The 22,145-nt window shown below is 42.9% G+C and overlaps 1 protein-coding gene across 2 annotated transcripts in view; it reads left to right on the top strand.

The window, feature by feature from the left end:
• Nucleotides 1–22,145, top strand: part of LOC120419617 (nose resistant to fluoxetine protein 6) — a 62,356-nt gene that overhangs the window by 26,464 nt on the left and 13,747 nt on the right. For both annotated transcript variants that reach the window (XM_039582358.2, XM_039582359.2), the window contains exons 4-7: nucleotides 2,102–2,390; nucleotides 2,507–2,691; nucleotides 2,759–3,282; nucleotides 21,999–22,125. In XM_039582358.2, coding sequence (XP_039438292.1) covers nucleotides 2,102–2,390; nucleotides 2,507–2,691; nucleotides 2,759–3,282; nucleotides 21,999–22,125 — 1,125 coding nt within the window. The remainder of the gene's footprint in view (nucleotides 1–2,101; nucleotides 2,391–2,506; nucleotides 2,692–2,758; nucleotides 3,283–21,998; nucleotides 22,126–22,145) is intronic.

Below are 22,145 nucleotides of genomic sequence, written 5' to 3'. Positions count from 1 at the left end.
CTTCGGTGCCTAAAGAATCTTCAGAATTCGCCATGGGTACTGGGGTACTGGTCATAAAGGAGGAACCTGCCCCAGCAGAGTCTGACGGAGCATATACCACAGAGTTATTTTAGGTATCATGCAAAGTACAAGCATTTGTTGGTTTTATAACAGCTGCGGTAAGCCAACTCCAAATTGGGCGAATGGATAAAGGCGCAGAAAATACAACACATCGGCGGCAAACTCAAGCATCAAGGCATCACATCTCCAACATCTACCTTTAACGCAAATAAAAAGTCGGCTCTTCCCCACTCGGACAGCTGAGTCGGTAACGGGGTAGTAAACAATCCAAAAATAGATCAGAAGAGGGGGAGGAGGAAATAGAGAGAGCTGAGAGAGCCACATTTTTGCTTCTCTCAATTTTTTTGACGTTTTGTGCAGGGTTGAATCAACAACAGTAGAGGCTAGCTGGAAATCAGAAATATAAAGTCCAAACCCGACCGCAAATCAGCTGTAAAAGCGCTTTTAGTGCAGATGTCTAAACTTGTTAACAATAATCCGCAGCTGGTAAAGCGCTTGTAGTGCTGAACACTGACTTGTTTTAGTGCTGTTTGGTTACTTGGGATTGCTGATTACTTGATCATTTCATACAAAAAAAAAAACCTTTCATACTCATGAAAAGTGTTTCCCTCGAAACTCTACACAGTAATTTGTAGTTCAATTTCGAGTAAATAACATGTTTTGGTATCAACTGGTTGCAACTGGTTTATGTTTGGTTAAAGAAATATGATAATTATTCATAAAAAATCTAATTACCCCTAACAATCTAAAACCTGCCAAAATTTTGGTTGAATCAGCTAAATCCAAGCTAAATCAGAGCAGACGACTGATATTTGTACACAAAAATTATGCACTAATCTATTAATTCTTGTAAACATTTAGTTAAATACGGTTTCTGATTTTAATTTCTGAATAAATCCCGCATATTCAAAAACTCGGTTAAAACTTAATTTTTAAAATGTTTAGCGATTTGCAACCTTTTACAAAGTTGTTTCTTGTCTTATTTTGCACATTTTGATGAGTAAATGACACATTAAACACATCATTTGACAAGTTTTCTAAACAGTTTTTAATTTTTTTTTTCAATAAATGATGGAGGGGTTAAAAACAAAATACTTAAAATAAAGATATCTCAGAAATTTCTCGATGAAACATTTCGCTCTTAGAAGCATTGGAAAGCTGAGAAAATTTCCTATAAGACACATTTGAAAGTAGCGATGACTATTTTTTCTCCTTAAGGTTGTCCAAAAAACACGCAGTGATTCCGTTTGAATTTAATTAGTACTTTTGATTTCCCAAAAAAAATCTGCATATCAATCCAGCTTACGGTTTTTATAGTTTTTTTTTTATTATTGCAAAATACGTTTATAGATTAGCTCAAATAATTAGTTAAATGCACAGTGGTCCGTAACTGAAATCTATTTTTTTTAAATAGGGATATAAGGGTTCCTCAGAATTTTTTTTAAAGCCGGATGACGAAATAGCGCTTTGGTGTCTTTAGAAAAGTTGTAGGAAACGCCATTTTTAACAACTTTCTTCAATAGCGTAAAGCTCTATCTTAATACGGAAAGTTTGAAGTGCTATTTTTGTGATTTAGGTTAAAGTGAAGACATCTATCATTGGCATGAGTTTTCGTTCGATGATTTAAATGTCTCTTCCCTGACATTATTTTGACAAGCTCTAAAATTGTCTAGGAGGGCTCAACTATGTGCAACGAGATCTATTGTTTGTAAAAGAAGAAACAAGATCTAACTGAAATACTTCAGGAATTAATTTTATTAGTGCAGTGTGAGAAGTAAAACTAAAATTAAATTATAATAGCTTTATATTGTATTTCAAAATTTCTTTGTAATTCCCGGATAAATATGAGTTATTTCGAATTCTATTGTTTTTTGTTTAAAAAACAAATATACAATAAACAAAATTTTCAATCTTGCTTTTTGGTTGATTTTGAAACTGCCTTGAGTCAGGGGTATTCAAAACACAAAAAATCTTGTTTTGTGTTAGATCTTTAAAAAAAAACTTTAGAATTGATTCCCCATGCCATTCCTCTCTTTCCCAGCCAGGGCACCGAGTACCCCGCTTCTCCACCATCAACTGGGGCCTCTGCGTTCCAGCGGCCTGCACCCCACAAGATGTCCAGCACTCGCTAGCCGAGTTCCTGCGCGACTCTACCGAGGGCACCGGCCTGCGACTGGACGTGCTCATCGAGCCGGAACTTTGCGAGGTGCGCGATGCGGTCTGGAAGCGGTACTACACGCCCAACACGGGCCGCGTTTGGGCGGGGTTCGTCGCCTACCTGGTCCTGGTGCTCCTGTCCACCGCGTACGAGCTCCGATCGGACAGCAAAAGTAAGTCCTCGTTACGGTAAGAGTGCACTTTTGGTTGGTTGAATTGTTTAGAGCTCAGCGTTTTTTCGTAGGAAAGTATTGCAACGTTTATTTTACACTTTTTATTTCCCCCAAAGACACTTGGCTAACGTCCTTTTCGTTGATCCGTAACACGCGGACCATCTTCTGCGTCAAGGACGATCCGAACGATGTGGCGTGCGTGCACGGAATTCGCTTTCTGAACGCCCTGCTCCTGATCATTGCTCACAAATCGATGGCGATGTTCTTCAATCCGTACACAAATCGCACCGGGATGAGTGAGGTAAGTTGGAGTTGTTAAAGGTTGATTAGGGTGGATCCCTTAACATTTCTTTTCGTACCTTTCGCAGACCCTCGGTCAACCGTGGACCGTGATCGGCCGGGCAGCATCCATCTTCACCGACCCGTTCATCATGTTCAGCGGCTTCCTCACAACCTACTCGCTCGTGGGTCGTTGGATGCGTGGCAAGCGGGTCAAGCTCTACCAGGACTACATCGGTCGACTGCTCCGGATAGCTCCACCCCTCGGAGCGCTCATCCTGTTCTGCACGTTCGTGCTCCCCTTCCTCGGCAGTGGCCCCCAGTGGAACCTGGTCGTCACCGGGCACGGGGACATTTGCAAGAAGTACTGGTGGCGCAACATGCTTTTCATCCACAACTACTTTGGCTTTAAGGACATGTGTCTGACGCACACGCACCACGTGGGCATCGACACGGAACTGTTTGCGGTGTCGCCACTGTTCATCTGGGCCCTCTGGAAGTGGCCCCGGAAGGGTGCGATCGCGCTGGTCGTGCTCGCACTCGTCAGCACCGTGCACCGCTTCTTCATCACCTACAACCTGCGGCTGTCGAACTACGTGTACTTCGGGACGTCGTGAGTATTTTTTAAAAATGATTTTCCAGCTATTTCTAATCAAAAAGGTGCTGTGGTAATGCTACAGGCATAACCATCATGACGAAGAACTTCGGACACAAAAGTAAATGAATTTTTTATAGTTATTAATATTTGCGTTTCTTGGCCACAAAATCAATCACTAAAGAGTTATTTCTTAAGATCTATTTATTTCTGCTCAAAGATGGTCTCATGTTAATTTGACGTTGGATAACGGGGGAAGGTACACTCCTGCCCCGGAGCCTCCGGCCACTCCAGGTGGCGGCCACTACTGCCGAAATGTCAAATTTCATGTCCAGTATCAAAATCCCCAAAGTTTGATACCCATATTGCCCCAACTCTTATGGCTTCGCAAATGTCCCCTTATCGGAACATCCCCGGGGCCTGCGGCCACTCCAGGTGGTGGCCACTACTGCCAAAATGTCAAATTTCATGTCCAGTATCAAAATCCCTAAAGTTTGATACCCATATTGCCCCAACTCTTATGGTTCCGTCATTGTCCCCCTATCGGAACACCCCCGGGGCCTCCAGCCATTTTCATGTTCAGTATCAAAAACCATGAATTTTGATACCAATATTGCCAAAACTCGTATGGTTCTGTAAAAGGCTCTCCGAGCCCCGGGGGAACCTGCTTTGAGGGCACCGGCCACTCCAGGTTTTGGCCAACACTGTCGAAATGGCCATTTTCATGTTCAGTATCAAAAACCATGAATTTTGATACCCATATTGCCCCAACTCTTCTGGCTTCGCAAATGTCCCCGGGACCTCCGGCCACTCCAGGTGGTGGCCACTACTGCCAAAATGTCAAATTTCATGTCCAGTATCAAAATCCCTAAAGTTTTATACCCATATTGCCCCAACTCTTATGTTTCCGCAAATGTCCCCCTATCGGAACATCCCCGGGGCCTGCGGCCACTCCAGGTGGCGGCCACTACTGCCAAAATGTCAAATTTCATGTCCAGTATCAAAATCCCTAAAGTTTGATACCCATATTGCCCCAACTCTTATGGTTCCGCAAATGTCCCCCTATCGGAACATCCCCGAGGCCTGCGGCCACTCCAGGTGGTGGCCACTACTGCCAAAATGTCAAATTTCATGTCCAGTATCAAAATCCCTAAAGTTTGATACCCATATTGCCCCAACTCTTATGGTTCCGCAAATGTTCCCCTATCGGAACATCCCCGGGGCCTGCGTCCACTCCAGGTGGCGGCCACTTCTGCCAAAATGTCAAATTTCATGTCCAGTATCAAAATCCCTAAAGTTTTATACCCATATTGCCCCAACTCTTATGGTTCCGCAAATGTCCCCCTATCGGAACATCCCCGGGGCCTGCGGCCACTCCAGGTGGCGGCCACTACTGCCAAAATGTCAAATTTCATGTCCAGTATCAAAATCCCTAAAGTTTTATACCCATATTGCCCCAACTCTTATGGTTCCGCAAATATCCCCCTATCGGAACATCCCCGAGGCCTGCGGCCACTCCAGGTGGTGGCCACTACTGCCAAAATGTCAAATTTCATGTCCAGTATCAAAATCCCTAAAGTTTTATACCCATATTGCCCCAACTCTTATGGTTCCGCAAATGTCCCCCAATCGGAACATCCCCGGGGCCTGCGGCCACTCCAGGTGGCGGCCACTACTGCCAAAATGTCAAATTTCATGTCCAGTATCAAAATCCCTAAAGTTTTATACCCATATTGCCCCAACTCTTATGGTTCTGCCCGTGGGAGTCGCTAAACCTGCATTCCTGTCACACATGAGGTCTGCACAGCTGATTCCACGTAGATTTTTACCGCCAGTAATGACAGGAAACGCTGACAAACGGAATATGTGCCAAAATCATAAGTGGTTTTCAACATATGAAGGGAAATCATCGTGAACTGGAACTGCCGGTCGTTAGCCCGGGTAAAGTGGAAACGTTGAGATGATTGTTGTCCTCTGCTCTCATCTCGCAAAAAGCCATACAGAGAACCACGTCCCATTCAACCGGCTCCGTGGCTTAATGGTTACGGCTTCTGTCTCCCAAGCAGAAGGTTCAGGGATAAAATCCCGGTCGGTACCTTTGAAATTTGGAATCAGGAATTTGAATATGAATAAAAACTAAAATGAATCAGGTGGGATTCGAACTCACACCTTTGGATTGGTAATCTGGGACGCTAAGCAGTCGGCCATCAGAAGGTTTTTACAGTCTAGCAGTGAATTGATCCGTAGTATTGAAACATGTTATCTTCTCATATTAAATACGCGCTGATCCCTGATTTGCCTGAGGGGATTGGAAGTCTAAATATAGATCGAGTTTCCTTCAGATGCTTGCTTCTATGTTTAGGCGGGGCCGAACAATGCCCAGCGACCTCGGAATTGGACCGCAAGGAGCTCTGTCATTCTGAAATGGGTCGTTGGAAGCAGCGCGAGGGCTGTCACCACCTAATACCCGGGACTGAGATAAGCTGTATCAGCATTCGGCATATACACAGTCTGATACAAATTATACTTTCCCATAATTTCGCTACCGGTTAGCGGGTATTGGATTGGACCACACACACACACACATTGCCCCAACTCTTATGGTTCCGCAAATATCCCCCTATCGGAACATCCCCGAGGCCTGCGGCCACTCCAGGTGGCGGTCACTACTGCCAAAATGTCAAATTTCATGTCCAGTATCAAAATCCCTAAAGTTTGATACCCATATTGCCCCAACTCTTATGGTTCCGCAAATGTCCCCCTATCGGAACATCCCCGGGGCCTGCGGCCACTCCAGGTGGCGGTCACTACTGCCAAAATGTAAAATTTCATGTCCAGTATCAAAATCCCTAAAGTTTGATACCCATATTGCCCCAACTCTTATGGTTCCGCAAATGTCCCCCTATCGGAACATCCCCGGGGCCTGCGGCCACTCCAGGTGGCGGTCACTACTGCCAAAATGTCAAATTTCATGTCCAGTATCAAAATCCCTAAAGTTTGATACCCATATTGCCCCAACTCTTATGGTTCTGCATATGTCCCCCTATCGGAACACCCCCGGGGCCTCCGGCCAATCCAGGTGGTGGCCACTACTGCCAAAAAGTCAAATTTGTCAAAGAGAGAGCGAAGGGGTGAGAGCAGCTTTCTGCGTAGCTGTGGATCCCGTCACCCCTCGCGTCCTTCCTTGGTTCGGTCCCGCAAAATCTCCATGGCAACACGATGCACGGAATCTGGCCGCTTCCTCAACCGGGCGCCGGGCGAGAGCAGCTTCCTCGAGCTGTGAAATCCGTCACCGGTTTGGGGGAGCGGGGTGAAGGCAGCTCGCCGAGCTGTGAAATCCCTCACCCCGCGCGTCCTTCCTTGGTCCCGTCCCGCAAAATCTCCACGGCAACGTCGTCCGATCGTGGATTTCCTCGTGGCTGGTTTCCTCCTCGGTACCGCATCAGCAACAACAGGAGCTCCTTCCAGGTCGGCGTCCAAAATTGATTTGACTTGATCGGCACTTCCTTTTATATCAAATCGTTTTGGCGTTTGGCGAAGCAGCAGCACAAAAGGAATAAATCGCCAAATTGTGTCAAGGCCAAACGCAGGCAAGGCTTTGGGGGCGGAGTCAAGAGAGAGAGTGTGCGCGTGTGTGTGTTGTGTGCGTGCTTGCTTGCTGTGTGGAAGCAGTTTTATTAATTTAAACTCAGTTTTTAAGTGCTTCAACTAAATTTCATGGCCATTAATTAGGTATAGTAAGAATGCGTGAAATCTCCCCTTTCGTTTGGTGGGTACCACTTTTACGTGTGTTGAACAGGAGCTGAGATATTAATGTTACAAATCTTGCAGTCGCGTTTAATTTTTCGTTACATTTCGCTCCGCGAAATTTTGGATTGCTACCCTGTATAGAGCCCTAAGACGAAGTTCTTCGTCAAAACATGTGGAAAATCCTGAGCAACCATGCGCCTCCCTCAAAATTACAGGACCTTAATAAATAACCTTCGGGAAGTCGCGCTAGTGTACTTTGTGCACCAGATTTGGGAAACTTCGAAAAACAATTGTTTTTCATGAAACAATCAAGCCGTAGCCTTGATATATGCTCAAGATAAACCTTTTTACTTACGGAAACAAGTTGACCTAAGACATTGTATAGTTAAAACTATTTTTAAAATATTTTTTAAAATAGTTTTTTTGGGTTGGTGCACAAAGTACACCAGCGCGACTGCTCGTGTAAGTATTTTTTTTTGTGGAATGAATACCGGAAGTTACACATTGTTTTTATGAGTCTCAATCTGGATCAATTGACCCCAAAACTGTTGCATTGTATTCAGGGGGGCCTCTAATAACGGATCAATGCATATATGGGATCTGAGTGCGGTCCAGTGGCCCTTGGGGATGTTACGAAGAGGGGACATATCCGTAATTCCGGTCCGCTAGGCATGATGGGTGTCAAACTTCATAATTTTCAACGGCAAATCTCAATATGAACATTTCAAGTGTCAGAGATGATCTTGCCACCATCCGGATTAACCCGGTGGCCCCGGGGATGTTCCGAAGAGAGGACATTTCCGGAAATCCGGTCCACAAGCTATGATGGGTATGAAGTTTGACACCCAGCATGGCTTGTGGACCGGATTTCCGGAAATGTCACCAATTCGGAACATCCCCGGGGCCACCGGGTTTATCCGGATGGTGGCAAGATCATCTGTGACACTTGAAATGTTCATATTGAGGTTTGCCGTTGAAAATTATGAAGTTTGACACCCATTATGCCTTGCGGACCGGAATTTCGGAAATGTCCTCTCTTCGGAACATCCCCGAGGCCCCCCGGTTTATTCTGGATGGTGGTTAGATATCTGATGACATTCTTGTTGGTGAAATTAACAACTTTTTTTTTTTTTTTTTTTTTTCATAAAATTATTTTTATTAGGTCCTTTTCGGTACTGGGACCTGGTTAGGACCGAGTCGGCTTTTGTAATTACAAAAAACTTAATAATTACAGAGGATCTTGTGTGTAAATGTTAGTGGGAGGGGAGCCGATTACCCGCGGCCTACTCGGGGTTAGTAGGGAAGGGATTGATGTTAAAGACAAGGCGTGGGAAGGGAAGGGGGATTGTGTAGGGGTCTTGGTTGGCTCTGCTGGCCTTTGCGTTTTGTCCTCAGCCGCAACTCGGTGTCCAGCTGCTGGGGCGTTCTTGCTTTGCTTCCGGTGCAACCAGAAACGACGGCTTTGTGTGAAGGCGAGTTATACTAACTGAAGGAAAACTAACTGAAGGAAAACTAACTGAAAGAAAAACTAAATAGATATATTGGAATCTAAGAGGAACTGATAGATCGGATAGAGAACATCAAGGTCTAGTTGAGATAACGCGTCTCGCATCGGAATTTCTGGTGGTCTTCCTCGGGCCCTGAGGGTAACTTTCAACTTAATTCTGTGAGCCTGGTGATCTGGACACGCCCATACGAGATGGTCGATGTCCTGATAACCCTGCCCACAGTCGCATAAGTTCGTATCACTCATGTTGATACGGTACAGATGAGCCTTGGACGAGTAATGGTTCGACATAAGGCGGGACATCGTTCTGATGAATCCACGCGTCAAGTCCATTCCCTTGAACCAGGCTTTTCTTTGCACCTTAGGTCGTATGGAATACATCCAACGTCCCTTGGTGTCGTCGTCCCATTGTTTTTGCCAATCCAGAAGCGCACGCTGCCTCGGAAAACCGTAGCATTCTTGTAGGCTAATTGGCCTTTCAAAAATGTCTCCACTCTCAGCACCCTTCTTGGCGAGCAAGTCCGCTTTCTCATTACCCGGAATCGAGCAATGAGCGCGGACCCACACCACCGTGATGCTGAAGGACTGAGCCGCCAGGTTGTTTAAAGTCTTGCGTATTTCCGTGAGGAAAAACGCAGACTCCCTGGTCGGCTTCAGAGACCGGATAGCCTCAACAGAGCTAAAGCTATCGGTGAAGATGAAGTAGTGGTCAGGTGGCATGGTCTCGATGATTCGCAGTGCGCAGTAAACCGCGGCTAACTCTGCGACGTAAACCGAACTCGGGTCCTTCAGCTTAAAGAACAGCTGATAAGATTCATGATAAACACCGAAGCCCGTACAGCCGTCGAGCTTGGAGCCATCGGTGAAGAATCTGTTGTTTGGAGGAACATGGTTGTACTTTGATGCGAAGATCGACGGTACAACTCCCCGCAGAAGATGGTTTGGGATACCGCGAGTATCGGCTTTCATGGACGTGTCGAAGCCAATCAGGGTGCTGCTGGTTAACGGAGGCGTGCGCTGTACCGTTGTGCTCGGGCTCCACTCCCACGATGACATAAAGTCATAATATAGAAGCATGCGCCGAGACTCAACGTGAAGGTTCAGCAACGTTTCAAAGTTGTCAATTACCAGTTTATTCCTGTAATCACACCGGATCAGGAACCGGTAAGACAGTTCGTAGTAACGAGTTCGCAGAGGCAACACTCCCGCCAAGACCTCGAGGGTCATGTTGTGAGTTGAGTGCATGCATCCCAAGACAATGCGAAGACTTCGGTACTGTATCCGCTGGAGAACCAACAAGCGTGATTTCGCAGCTGTTTGGAAGCAGAAACTGCCATATTCCAGCACCGAGAGTATCGTTGTCTTGTACAGTCGCAGCAGGTCAGAAGGATGAGCACCCCACCGGTTGCCAGAGACGCTGCGCAGAAAATTAGTTCTTTGCAGGCACTTTTGCTTCAGGTAGTTGATGTGCTTCCCCCATGTTCCCTTTTGATCGAAGATGGTACCCATGTACATGAAGTGGTCCGACTGCTCGATAGTCTTTCCCGAGAGAGAAAGATTGAGCTGCGGCGGTTCATGCTTCCCCGTAAAAACGACCAGTTCCGTCTTCTCCGGAGAGAATTCAATACCCTTTCCAACTGCCCAATGGGCCAAGTTGTTCAGGGTATCTTGCAAGGGTTCTAGCAGATCGACTTCCTTCTTGGCAGCGATTGAAACCACTGCGTCATCTGCGTACTGTATAAGGGTGCAGTCTCCGGTCAAGCAATCATCGATGTCGCTGACGTAGAAGTTATACATGGATGGACTAAGGCGTGAGCCTTGTGCCAAACCCATGTAACTTATCCGGGTGATTGCCAGATCACCTTGCACAAAGTGCATGTGTTTTTCTGACAACAGGTTGATGAGGAAGTTGCACATCGTCGGATTGAGACCGCTCCGCCGCAGCTTTACTCCCAACACATCGATGGAGACTGAATCGAATGCACCCTTGATGTCTAGAAAGACAGAAGCCATTTGCTGTTTTTTACCACGGGCTATGTCGATTCCTGTGGCCAGCAAAGCTAGACAGTCGCTTGTTCCCTTGCCTCTCCGGAAGCCATACTGCGTGTCTGACAGCAAGTGCTCTCGTTCCATCCATGGTTCGAGGCGGTCGAGGATCATCTTCTCCAGCAACTTGCGTAGACACGACAGCAAGCTGATTGGACGATACGAGTTGTGGTCGGATGCCGGCTTACCGGGCTTTTGAATGGCAACCACCCGGACCTGTCGCCATTCGTGTGGAATTACGTTCTGCTCCACCAACGTGTTGAACAGTTTCAACAGACGCTGCTTGGCGACGTCCGGAAGATTTTTCAGCAAGCTGAACTTGATCTTGTCCGGACCAGGAGCAGTGTTGTTGCCCGTCAATAGTGCTATGGAGAGCTCTACCATCGAGAAGGGAGGATTAGCATCGCTCCCATCAACAACGTTGAATGATGGTTGTGTCGGCACCGAGTCCGGGCACACCTTCTTGGCGAAATCCAATATCCACTTGTCCGATTTTTCCACACTCTCGTTCGGAACGGAACCTCTACGCATGGCCCTCGCAACGCGCCACAGAGTGCTCATGGACGTATCTGCTGGTAGTCCTTCAACGAACTCCCGCCAGTACATTCGCTTCTTCCGCTTCAGAGTATTACTGTACCTGCGATCAAGAGCTCTGTACTTTTGGAAGTTCGCTCGGATTCCACACTTGCAGAAGTCCACATAAGCTTCAGACCTGGCCGCCGAGAGATCCGTACACTCCTTGTCCCACCAGGGAAGTGGAGGGCGCGTTCGGATGTACGGTCCCGGGACGGGTTTCGTCTGAGCTTGTATCGCACTGTCATAGATCAAATTAGCCAGAAACGCATATTCTTCAAGCGGTGCCAACCCTGCTCGCAACTCAACTCCAATGGAGACTGCCTCCGCGTACTGTTTCCAGTCGATATTTCGCGTCAGATCGTAAGGCATCTCCACCGTTGTCGATTGCTGTGGGCCATGGCTAACCAGAATAGCGATCGGCAAATGATCACTGCCACGAGGATCTTGAAGCACGTTCCAGTCACAGAGAACTGCCAGACTGTTGGAACAGAGCGACAAGTCGATGGCACTCGCCTTCGTACCGGACGTAGTTGGCGTTGGTGGTGTTGCAATCCGCGTAACTTGCTTGTCCCTGTTTAGGAGGGTCATCTGGAAGTCGTCGCACAGTTCATGAATCAGATATGCTTGAGGGTCTGTCTTGTGACTTCCCCACTCGGTGCTGTGAAGATTAAAGTCACCCAGAACCAGTCTCGGTGCCTGCAACAACTCAAGCATACCCCACAACTTTTGTCGAGTTAACGACACCTGTGGGGGAACGTAGACGGACACAATGCAAATGTCCAGTCCTCTGATCCTGGCTTGTACTGCGACTGCTTCGATTCCTCCTAGCTTCGGGAGCGTGACCTTTCTAAAAGTGTGGCATTTCCTGACCCCAATCAGTACGCCTCCACCTCTATTTGGTCCTGCCCTGCTCTCTGTGATGATGTTGTACCCCCGGAAAGCTGGCGTCTCATCTCCGATAAGAAACGTTTCGCTCAGCGCAAACACATCACAGTCCCGTTCGAATGCGAATTGTTGAAAATCGTTTAACTTGGGGGTTAAACTTCTACAATTCCATTGTAGAATGGAGATGCCGTTTTTCGTTTTTGGTGTATTACCCATCAAAGGAAATGAACGACAAGAGGGGCATCGTGCTAGCAAGCTGTTTCCCGATGTGTCTAGCGAGAGGCTCAAACCGCTTTATGATTAAACGCGTCGGTTCACTCACGAAAGAGCACAGCCATTCCACGATTGTGGAAAAAGGAAGGACTCCTTTGAAGGCATCGGTGATCGGATTCGGTTGAGGAACCGGTTTCAGGGGGATCTTTGGCAGCTTGGGAACGGGCTTCAGCGGCTTGGGAACTGGCTTCGGTGCCGGCTTCGGAGCGGGCTTACCCGACGGACCGAAAGGAAAATCCTCCTCGAAGTTCAACGAGTCACTGTCCTTACCCTTACCGCCAGCGGCTTTTTTGGACTTGGAAGCCTTGTTGCGCTTCGGGTTTGGCCCGGAAGAGTCACTTTCCTCGTCTCTCTGGAAGAGAACCTCCACATCGGATTCCTCGTCCTCCGAATCTTCATCCGCCAAAGGAGCGAAGCGATTGGAGTGGGTCACCTTACTAAGGATTTCCGCAAAGGACTTCTTGGAGCGTTCCCTCAAGGAACGCTTCATCTTGTCCTCGCGCTCCTTGTACTTTGGGCACTGACGAGTTTTGTGTGGTTCCCCGCCACAAAGCAGGCATTTTTCAGCCTGCTTTTGGCAATCCGCGTCCTTGTGGGGGCCGGCGCACTTTGAGCACTTGCTCTTGTTGCTGCAGTAGGTCTTGGTGTGTCCCAACTGCTGGCAGTTTTCGCAGCTCATCACTCGCGGAACGTACAATCGAACTGGAAGCCGAAGCTTGTACAGCTCAATGTAGTCCGGCAGAGCTGACCCTGCAAAAGTCACCCGGAACGAGGCAGAAGGAATGAACTTCTTCTGGCCACCCTCGGTGGTGACGTTGCCCAGTTGCCGGCACTCGAGTACCTCCACAGCTGGAAGTTTAGGGTTCTTGAAGCGTCCCACCGCCCTTGAGAGGTCGACAAGCGACAGACTGTCATCGGTCACCACGCCATCGATTTCGACTTTGTGGGCCGGAATCCAAACACGGTACTCAATGCTGAACCGCAGATCAGTTACGATCTGATTCGCTTGCACCGCGGAGTTCACGATCACGCGGAGCTTGCTCTTGTTCAGCTTGGTACATTCGACCACCCCAGGATAGTGCTTCTGCAAATCCTTGGTGATCTGTACAAAGTTTAACGGCTTCTGTTTGGGCCGGAAGAAGACCACCCATTCCGTTTGCGATCCCTCTTGATACTGACGAGGACGAGGAATCGGTTTTTGAGAATGAGGATTCAGGGGCGGAGGGGGATTTGGATCCGGATTCGGCACCGGTGTTTTAGGAGGAATTGGATCTGGATTGGGAGGACTTGGATCTGGATTGGGAGGAATCGGGTCTGGAGTCAAGGGAGGAATCGGTGGTTGAGGGGGAACCGGATTCGGATCTGATTTAGGACGCTTTCGCTTCGTCCTCTTAGACCCGTCCGAGGATCCCCCTTTACCGCCAGCATCCTTATCCTTCAGGAAGAGGTCCCTGTTGGTGGTGTTTGAAGGAACTCCCAAAACGGAGTCCGCCATGTCCACGTCCTCGTCACCCTCAAGGGTTGAATCGAAGTCGCATTCCTCATGGTCCGACTCGGTCGGATCCATGTTTGCGAATAAACGCGATAAACTAAACGAAAATGAAAGTGATGAAACTAATCGCAAAAGTAGAAAAGGAGAAAGAAAAAAAAAACTAACCAAAAAAAAAAAAAAAACTATGAGAAAAAAAAAAAAAAAAAAAAAACTAAACGCTAACAAAAAACTCGCCTTTCGCACTCACCGCCGAACTGGCCGCACTGGCTGCCGCCCGCAGCGGGATGCGCGGGAAGCTCGTTTTCGCGCGCTTGTTGTTGTTGTTGTTGTGCTGCCTGCTGCCAGCCACGCAAACAACGGGGGTTGTCTCCGACCTGGCCTGGCCGAAAACTGGTCCGCCGACCGCAGTCGACTCTCCGGGGCCGATTCCTCCTGCCAACGACCGTCTCTCGCCTCAGCTGCCTCCGCGGCCGCTGCTGCTGACTCCTCCTGCTGCTGCTGCTCGGATGCAGGAACTCGTTCCTCTTCCACTGCTGCACCGCCGCCGAGTCCACGACGACCAGATTGTGGCTCCTCTGACCACCGGAACGGGCCTGTCCGCTCGCACACGCCTCGATTTCGCCGTGAAAAACGCGCCAAACACACCGCGAAAAAACACGACTAGCCGCTGAGACTTCTGCCGTAGCAATGAATTAACAACTTTGTAGAACATTGTTTCTTCCTATTTGGAATTATATTCAATTTATTTTAAAATTTCTGACAGGTGCACAAAGTACACCACGCGACTGCTCATGTAGTTTTTTTTTGCGCGACTTCCCGAAGGATAACAACAAGGGTCGGGCATGCTGTGCTGGTGGATTGATTCTTAATTGATTAAGATTAAGATCTGAACATTCCAGATGAAAATTGTTTCTATTTAATTTTTAATCAGCATTTTTGAATTGATTCCCAATAATATTTTTAATTACTTATACATAACTTAACTACTTTTACACAAATGCATTAATTTTATTTTCGAAAAGAAAAATTAAACTAGCAACTATAATATTTAACCAATTATACTGCTTTGAAATATTATTCTACTGTTTGTTTATCTGCGTGTTTATAAAAAAAATGCAAATAAAGCAAATTTTTAATACTTTTTAAAGTAAAAAAGCCGCATTAATATAAAAACAAATCAATATTTTTTTTGAGAAGCCCAATCAGCCCATATTTTGCGATATAATGTCCATGTTCGCATAAATGTCCTATATCCAAATCAACAACCACGAAAACATATTTTCTCCTCTAGAACAAAGTACTGAATATTTTTGGTTTATCTGAAAGAGCACACGATTTTGAACCAAATGCATCAATAACTTAAAAGTGACGAAAATGCATATGAGAATTTTATGCGAACAGGGGCAGTTATATCGCGAAAAATTATTGTCTGATTTTTTATGTAAAGTGTCATTTACATATGACGTGGCAAGGAAAAGGATGCAACGTGTTCGAAAATGTATTCACATGTTTTAATTTCATTCTTAATGAGGTGAGAGTTTTTCAAAATGTTGCGTCATTGTGGGTGGGTGAGTTGGCATTAAACTCTCATATTCTTACAGGAACGAATAACATTTTGTTAACATAAAAAATATCTAAAAAATTTGGACTGGCAAAAAATTTGAATCAATCTTGCCCAACCTATCGACATTTTATCTAGCCCGCAACGGTTTTGACTGGCCCCTAAAAAAACGGTGGTTTATTTTTGTTTGTCTCAACAGATGTTAGGTATTTTCTTTTAAAAAACTATTTTTTTAATTTCTTTTTTCCTACATTTTTTCTCAGTACTACCCATACGACCTTGCTAAAGAAAGCAAGTCGATCTCAAGATACTGATTTTGAATATTTTGAAAGCAATTTTTATGAACGTTGTACAAGTTTTATGAAGGTTTTGAGGACGTACCAATTTACAAAATTTACAAATGGGTATAAAAAATGTTGTTTTATTGAAATTAAATGTAATTTTTTTACTGAACATTTGAAGATCCAAGTATTTTCGAAAGGATTTCTGCAATACTGAAATATTGAATAAATGAAAAGATGAAATTCAGAAAAATAAATGTAAAACCGAATTATCACATCTAAAATATTAATTACAAACATTTCTTTGTTTTTTTCTTCCAAACACTTTTTATTTCATTGTTAAATTTTGATTTTGATTCCGCTTTTTCAATTTTAATGTTATTGTTTCATATTTAATCAAAATATACATATTGTTTGAATTTCTATCTTTTCTCTTTAAAACTAATATTTGATTGAAATATTAAATCAGAGAACATAATATCCAATTTTGTAAAAATGGGCAACCCTGTTTTAAATAATCAGTATCCACTTAAACAAATTTACCAAAAATACCTTAAAATTGCACTTTTATTAAAATAATGAAAGAAATAGATTGGAAACTTTAATAAACGACACAAATCAATAGAAAATTACTTACATTTTAAAAAATTTACAAACAAGCTATTTCAAAGATGCTCAAACTTTATGTCTGCACTACACTACAAAAAAAAACTCAGAAAATGAATTGACTAGAACATGTTTTTTGAAAGAAAAAACCCGATTTAATCCCACCTGGGGTGAGATAGAGCCTTTCTTACAAAAGGAAGTTAACGGCAGTTGATTTTTTTTTTTTTTCAAAGAAATAGCAAAATAAAGAATGGTCCATTCATAATACAATTCGAAACTCAACCATATTTTTTTCATATAACTGAAAAGCGCTGGTTTTTGCCCCATTTGCCATGGCCGGTTGTAAGCTGTGCTCGCACACAAGCATTTTCGATTTTTTAAATCAGAACACATTGTTTTTGAGACAGAGAATTAGCTCACAATTTGCGATGTTCGTAATGTTTTCTGCATATCACTAAATTGTTCGTATTCTCTGAGTGTTTTTTTTTTGCACTTTTCAAAATATCAAGAATTAACGAGAAAACAAAATAATTCCGTCTTGCTCCAATGCGTTAAAGTGGTTACAAAATGACTAGCAGAAAGTGTTTCAACACCCGAGAATTTTCCGTGTTGTAAACAACGATGTAACGGTAAAGCCGCATAAATGTTCTTGAAAGCTTTGAAACGCCTACTGTAATTCACTAAACTGTCATTTAGGCGTTAGGCAAAATTGTGAGCTTTCAATAAGTATGCATGAGTATGTAGTATGTGCATTTAGGCGTTTTTGGGATTGGGAAGCATACAACGGCTGAGCGCTCGGTGGGACTTCACTACGACAAACGCAAACATACCGAATAAACCACCTTGGTGCGCTGGTACGATGAACAAAAATACTAATACACAAAAAGGCTAGTACCGAAGCTAGAAAACCAAACCCGCGATGTGCGTTGTCACTGGCACATGAAAAGCTTAGACGTTTCCCAGAAATTCGTTCGCTCAGAGTTCGATCAGAGAATGAGCAAAACAAAAAAGAAAGGCAAAAGAATGAGCATGAGGCTTCAGAACAGATAGCTGCTTGCGTCTAGTTTGCGTTCACTGAAGCTCAGCATAGAAAATAATGATAGGTGATATGTGATGAACGAGCAATCGATAAAGCAACTTGCACTAAAAGGGGGTAATCTAGTATCAAAACTCTATACGCGCCAGCATCACGCGCCAGCATTGCTCGCGTCTGCATGTGAAGCTCAACTTGACAACTTGTCGACGAAGCGTCGAAAATCGATCGTCCATGATTTTTTGCAAATTTTTCGAATTTATATTTCTCGAGAAATGATTTGAGAACGAAGCTTGAATTGGAGTCGGAGCCAAAAGCAAACACTATACCTTTCTTTAGTAAGAAAGGCAAAAATGAAAATTTTCTAAAATCTGAACGGTAAATCCGAATGAGGTCAAATTTGTTTCAGAACATCGAGTATGGTCTAGATTACGATGTGGAGAAAAAAAATTAGATAAAATGCCAAAGGAATAGTTTTGGCATTTGGTGAAAGTTGGCTTTTACCTTTTTTAGGGATTTTTCCCCCTCACAGTGAATTAGTCCACAAGCTGTAAATCAAGAACCACATTACCGACGTGGATGAAAATTTGGGAGGATGTAGGGCTGGAAAAATGCAACTTTTTGGATAAATAAACGATTTCAATACTTCAATTTTCGACCGAATTTTCATTTGAAAACCGCCTGATTTGGTGAAAACACACTCCGAGTCCCCATAAAAAATGGATAAATTCAAATTTGGTATGGAACTGGTTCAGGTTCAGCACATCCCCTTTCAAATGCGCCCAAGAGAGCTTAAATCCATAATGTGGGCTCTGAGAAACCCCCTACCACAAAATTGAGCACTTTTTTACCACACACGGACGTCACGCGTGCTCTACAGTAAATTAAGCGCCAAAATTCGGATATTGGAGGTAGACCAATTCTGTCATTGTCAATCGATCGGGCGTCGAAAATCGATCGTCCATGATTTTTTGCAAATTTTTCGAATTTATATTTCTCGAGAAATGATTTGAGAACGAAGCTTGAATTGGAGTCGGAGCCAAAAGCAAACACTATACCTTTCTTTAGTAAGAAAGGCAAAAACGTTACTTAATCCACCTTTAGGTGGTTGGTGCCTTCCTCACATTCATAAAGTCAATACATTCAGTAAAAACAGCAACATTCCCTTAACATGTTTAACAAATCAGCTTTATTACTCATTTCATTTGATAGAGTTCGCAGACCTTCAATTTTTCTGGCTCATCGGCAAGGTCTGATAAAAAAAACCTATCCAACGATAGTTCACATGGAAGATTCAGACAATATTTTTATCACAATATCTGAGATCCGGCCTCAAGAAATGGCATGAAAAACACTTAAGTGCTAATAACTTTTGATAGGGTTGTCAGATTTTCAATGTTTTGGACGCGTTGGAAAGGTCTTTTGACTGCGCAACGATGGGTCACATGATTGACCCGGACATCATTTTTATCAAAATATCTGAGATCCGTCCTCAAGAAATAGTATGACAAACACTTAAGTGCTTATAACTTTTGATAGGGTTGTCAGATTTTCAATGTTTTGGGCGCGTTGGGAAGGTCTTTTGACTGCGCAACGATGGGTCACATGATTGACCCGGACATCATTTTTATCAAAATATCTGAGATCCGGCCTCAAGAAATGGCATGAAAAACACTTAAGTGCTAATAACTTTTGATAGGGTTGTCAGATCTTCGATGTTTTGGACTCGTTAGAAAGGTCTTTTAAACACCTTTCAGAAAATGTATAATATGCCATGTTTTCTTACAAAAACCACCCTTTTTACAATCTTCCGGACTTTAGTCAAAATCGTTTTTTTAGCATAACTTTTGAAGTACTTTACTAAACTTCATAATTTTCAATAGGGACTTATGGGACCCCAAGACAAATCGAATGAGACCAAAACGGTCCAAATCGGTTAAGCCAGTGCTGAGATAATCGAGTGCATATTTTTTGGTGCACAGACCCACATCCCTACACACACACACACACACAGACATTTGCTCAGAATTTGATTCTGAGTCGATATGTATACGTGAAGGTGGGTCTAGGAGGTCAAATTAAGAAGTTCGTTTTTCGAGTGATTTTATAGCCTTTCCTCAGTAAAGTGAGGAAGGCAAAAAAAGAAAATTGAGGAAATCAAATAAAGTCGAAAAAATTGTTTTTCCAAAAAAAAAAAAAACAAAAAAATCAAGCCATCCACATTAACGACCCCCGGGTCTTTTGTGGTCTCTATTGCAAGTTTCTGCTCGAACCTAGGAGTCCGAAGGCTTGAATGGGGAGTGTTTGAACTGACGACCTTTGGATTGCGAGTCCAACCGCCGCCAGCGATTCCACCGGAGTAGGCTTGGTTTGGTGTGTTGTTTGTACTTATGGCATGGAGACGACTCCTACACCTGGAATGACTTAACGGCCTAACAACCAAGGCCGGGACCGACATTTTACTTCCTCATCCGATGGAAGGTTGGAGCAGATGGGAATCGTTTTTCCATACATGTTGAAAAAAATTATGAGAATTTTAGAGTAGTATTTTTGTCTTAAAAATCCTACAATTTACAAATCCTGAAGCTTTGCATTTTTAATAATTTTTTTGACGATATTCTTCTTTTGTCTTTTTTTTTTTGAAAACTCTAGCAATTCAACCTTTAAGTAAAGTTTGTTTAAACTATCTATTTTAAAACTGTGGTATCTCAGGAACCGAAAATCGCGCTTCAGAGATGCCTATCCTCAGGCCCGTGACGACTTTTGAAAATTGTGCAATTAAAGGCCATTGAAATGTTTGATAACTAAAATGTGTGTCTAAAATTAAACATAATAATGAGATCGAATTTTCACAATCCCAAATCTTAAGAGAAACATGTTTTTTTTTGTTTTTTTTTAATTTATTTTCATTCATAATATAAAAATTCAATTATTTGATTGAAAAATTACATCAATTTTTTTTAAGTTCCAACAAATCTGGAGCACATGAAAATACTTGAATTGCTGGCTACAATGTACAAAAGAAATCTAAAGAAATTGTTTTTAAATTACAGCGTTTATTTGAATTATTTAAATATTTAGCCAGGCTTCAACGAATTAATTTAACTATTTTTTCAGATTCATTTAGATTTCAAAGTTCAAACAATTTCTGAAATAATAGAATTAAAAATTAAATAGTTTTTATGCTTATTCATTCTTTCAAACATGAGTAGCTTCTTGAATAATCAGAATAGATAATTTTTAATGGCTAGTACAATTTTAATTTTTTTTTTCAATTAATTTATTTTTATTTCAATGAGCCTTTCAAAAATTACTTTCAAAATCAGGGGTCAAAAAATAATTATCACCTAAACTTAGAAAAAAATAAACTTGTACAATCATTACAATTACATTTTATTACAATTTTTGTAAACTACTAATGTACATAGCTGAGGATTTACTGTCTCATCACAAATTTTGAATGTTGGGAACACAGATCAGAAAAAGACATAAAACTTTAGGAAAACAATATTCTCATAAATACATTGATTTTCAACAGTACTGGAATGATGTTTAAAGCATTTTTGATATTTTTTGCTTCCACTTTTTTTTTAATTTGACGTTTGGATCTTTTGCCAATTAGGCTATATCAATAATTTGAAGTATTCAAAAATGAGGCTGTATCAATAATTTAAATAATATTGTTTGTTTTATCATTGTTTACAACAGGCCTGCTCAACTTTTTTGGCTCAATTTTCTCATTTTTGATCGTGAAAGAAACAATTGCCAATTTTTTCATGGTTTACTTGACAAAATCGGTTTTCAAATAATCAGGGAACATAACTTTGGTAAAAGTTTGAAAAAATATTTTTGCAAGTCGTTTTCAAATAAGTTTTAAGTGAAAAACTGGTCTGGCCCGCGGGCCGTATTTAATTTGGACGGAAAATGTAGATGAAAATGACTTGTTAAAATATTTGTTCAAAATTTTATAAAATTTATGTTCATTGGTTGATTGGGAACCGATTCCATCAATGAAATTATTGAAAAAAATATTCTGACGGTCATAAATGTGAAAAATGAGCCAAAAAGGTTGAGCAGGCCTAGTTTAGATGTTAGTAGATTTAACTGAAGTCTCAGATTTAAAAAAAATATCGAGAAATTTACCTAGCTTTAGCGTGAAAAATATTCTAAGCTTAAAACTGTCACAGCCATTGGAAAATGCAAGTTTTGTGAAAAAAGTCAAATAAACAGAAACACCGAATTACCACGGTTTCAGTTGACTATACCATAGAAGACTTTTTTGGTGTTTTCAATTTAGATTTTCTACATTCTTGTTCAATTTGTCCTTGTTTTATACCTTTTACAAAAACTCTGTCGAATGAAAATGGACATCAACTACTTAATCTTCTAAATTTAAGTTCAAATTACACATCAAGCATCCGACACACGTTTAATCCTTACTTCCTAATTGACATCAAATGACTGCAAACTGCACTCTAAGTATCACAAACTGCTGCACTAACCGCGGATTAGTGCAAGAATTGCTTATTCCTTTCGCATCCCACTAATTACGGTCGGTTAATATTCTTTCTTGAGACATGTAACATGCAACTCTCCGAAGCCTGACCACACGTCCCCGCCGTTAGTTATGAGCCTCGGTCCTAAATTACCTTCTAAGTACACATATTAATGCCATGCTTTACATTAGAGACATCATCGTTTTGTATTTTGCTTTTTTTTTTCAGCGTGAAACAACTGTTCGACACGGCCGACCTAATGTACATCATTCCGTACTACCGGTTGACCGTTTACCTGATGGGCGTTTTGCTGGGTTACGCGTGTCGTGTCTACAAATCGCACCGTCTAACACCGGTGAGTATCATCATCGGCGC

Source organism: Culex pipiens, chromosome 1, assembly GCF_016801865.2.
Source record: "Culex pipiens pallens isolate TS chromosome 1, TS_CPP_V2, whole genome shotgun sequence".
In the NCBI taxonomy this organism is placed as follows: Eukaryota; Metazoa; Arthropoda; class Insecta; order Diptera; family Culicidae; genus Culex; species Culex pipiens.
The sequence above is the reverse complement of the archived record's forward strand: the minus strand, read 5'-3'. Positions and strand labels throughout refer to the sequence as shown.